Genomic DNA, 1,748 nt, shown 5'->3' on the forward strand with positions numbered 1-1,748 from the left:
TTACGTATACATTAACACCCTCTGTTATTGAAAGGAAAGCTCACATGGTCACAGAAATAACTCGAATCTGACAAAAGTATGAAAAAATGGGGGAAAAAAATACTGAAAACAAAATTAATCCAAAAAGCAAAATCGTGATACATGTGCTTTTGTACATATTAACAGCGGTGATAAAGAAATAATTTTGGTCAATATCAAAAATTAGCAAACTGTCAAACGTTAAACAGCGCCCTCGTGTGGTTGAGGGCTGCATTAAATCAGCAGGTGCCGCTCATCTGGAGGGTGGGGCGGTGGACGTGAAAATCGTGAGCCGTCAAAAATCTGTGAATAATGTAATGTAGGATGGAGTCATCGTTAAAAAATGTGTTTGAAAGTTCATGCTCATAATTCCTTTGAAGTGGAATAAAACAATGGACGATAGTTGCTTGTTTGGTTGAATCATTGAATATTTCATTTAATATAATGCAAACTAGAAACGATGTTCAATTTCCTTAACTTTTCCAGGATGACTGGACAAACCCTGACTTCACAATCACTGTCTAGTGAGGAATTATCACGTAAAAACCAGAAGATAAGCCTTTGATTAACAAAAAGAATGAATGCATGTAAACTAAAAAAAATGATCATAGAACACACACATCCCTAAAACAACATTTATCAAACATACACGTACAATCAAAAAAAAAATCAATTAACGAGCAAACAATTTAAAAGAACAAAAATATATGAAAATAGAAACAATATAAAAGGAACTCAGGTTACACTGAATAGCTTCAACAAACCGCCAAGGTCTACATAAACATCCCATTTCATTGAGAAAGACTCCATTTATTTGTATTGAATGCAGAATTGTATGTACACTTTCCCACCTTCCTATCAAAAGTCAAAGTTTCTTCACAGTCCATATATCAAGAAGTTACTTCATATGGAACAGGGGCGGAGCCAGAACGTGACTAATAGGCGGGCCTGGAAAAATCAGGGTGGGACTCAATATTTCCCTCCCTGAGCACAATTCCCCTGTCCCGACACATTGTACATTAAAATAAAATGACAAAGTGAATAATATGAAGTTCAGATCTTCCTTAGACAACCACAATTATGCCATTCTTAATATTCAATACAGTAAAACCACAATGAAACACAAATTCAAAAATAATTTCATGATAATTTACAAAAACTAAACTTTTTTTTGTTTTTCATGAATCTCACTAGGTGAGAAGGGGTGGGCCTGTGCACACCCAGGACCACCCATGGCTCCGCCCCTGATATGGAAATCACAAAAAGATTGTACATAGAGCATACATTGCTTAAAAATGGACCAACAGTGGTAATTGGTAAAAACAGTGGTAAAAACAGGATTTTAGTAGATACAGAGACGAGGATGAAATAAAAGAAGTTACATTGAATAAAACAATGCAGATTTTGAAAATAACTATCACGTTAAATACTTTAGCTGTTAAACATTAACATTTCCATTTAAGACTTCTCGATTATTGCGGTTGTCACCAGCACACTTGTGTTTCTTGATAGAAACCTTCCGTGAGAAGCGTTGGCCACAAACTGAGCAGGCAAAAGGTTTCTCATCAGTGTGGGTTCTTATGTGTACTTTTAAGCTTGACTGATGAGAGAACATTTGTCCACAATGTGAACATGCATAAGGTTTCTCACCAGTGTGTGTTCTGGTATGTCTTATTAAGCTTCCATTATGAGAGAATCTTTGGCCACAAACTGAACAGGCAAAAGGTTTC

General features: G+C 35.8%; 1 protein-coding gene across 2 annotated transcripts in view; it reads right to left on the reverse strand.

Annotated features, from left to right (window-relative positions):
• Positions 1 to 425: 425 nt before the first annotated feature.
• LOC147126885 (uncharacterized) overlaps positions 426 to 1,748 on the reverse strand; it is a 14,712-nt gene continuing 13,389 nt past the window's right edge. For both annotated transcript variants that reach the window (XM_086022109.1, XM_086022108.1), the window contains exon 4: positions 426 to 1,748. This exon is cut by the window's right edge and continues 1,330 nt beyond it. In XM_086022109.1, coding sequence (XP_085878235.1) covers positions 1,457 to 1,748 — 292 coding nt within the window. In that variant the 3' untranslated portion in view covers positions 426 to 1,456.

The sequence above is a fragment of the Filicampus tigris genome, chromosome 22, assembly GCF_054856515.1.
Source record: "Filicampus tigris isolate MCC_2025a chromosome 22, RoL_Ftig_1.0, whole genome shotgun sequence".
NCBI classification, from domain to species: domain Eukaryota; kingdom Metazoa; phylum Chordata; class Actinopteri; order Syngnathiformes; family Syngnathidae; genus Filicampus; species Filicampus tigris.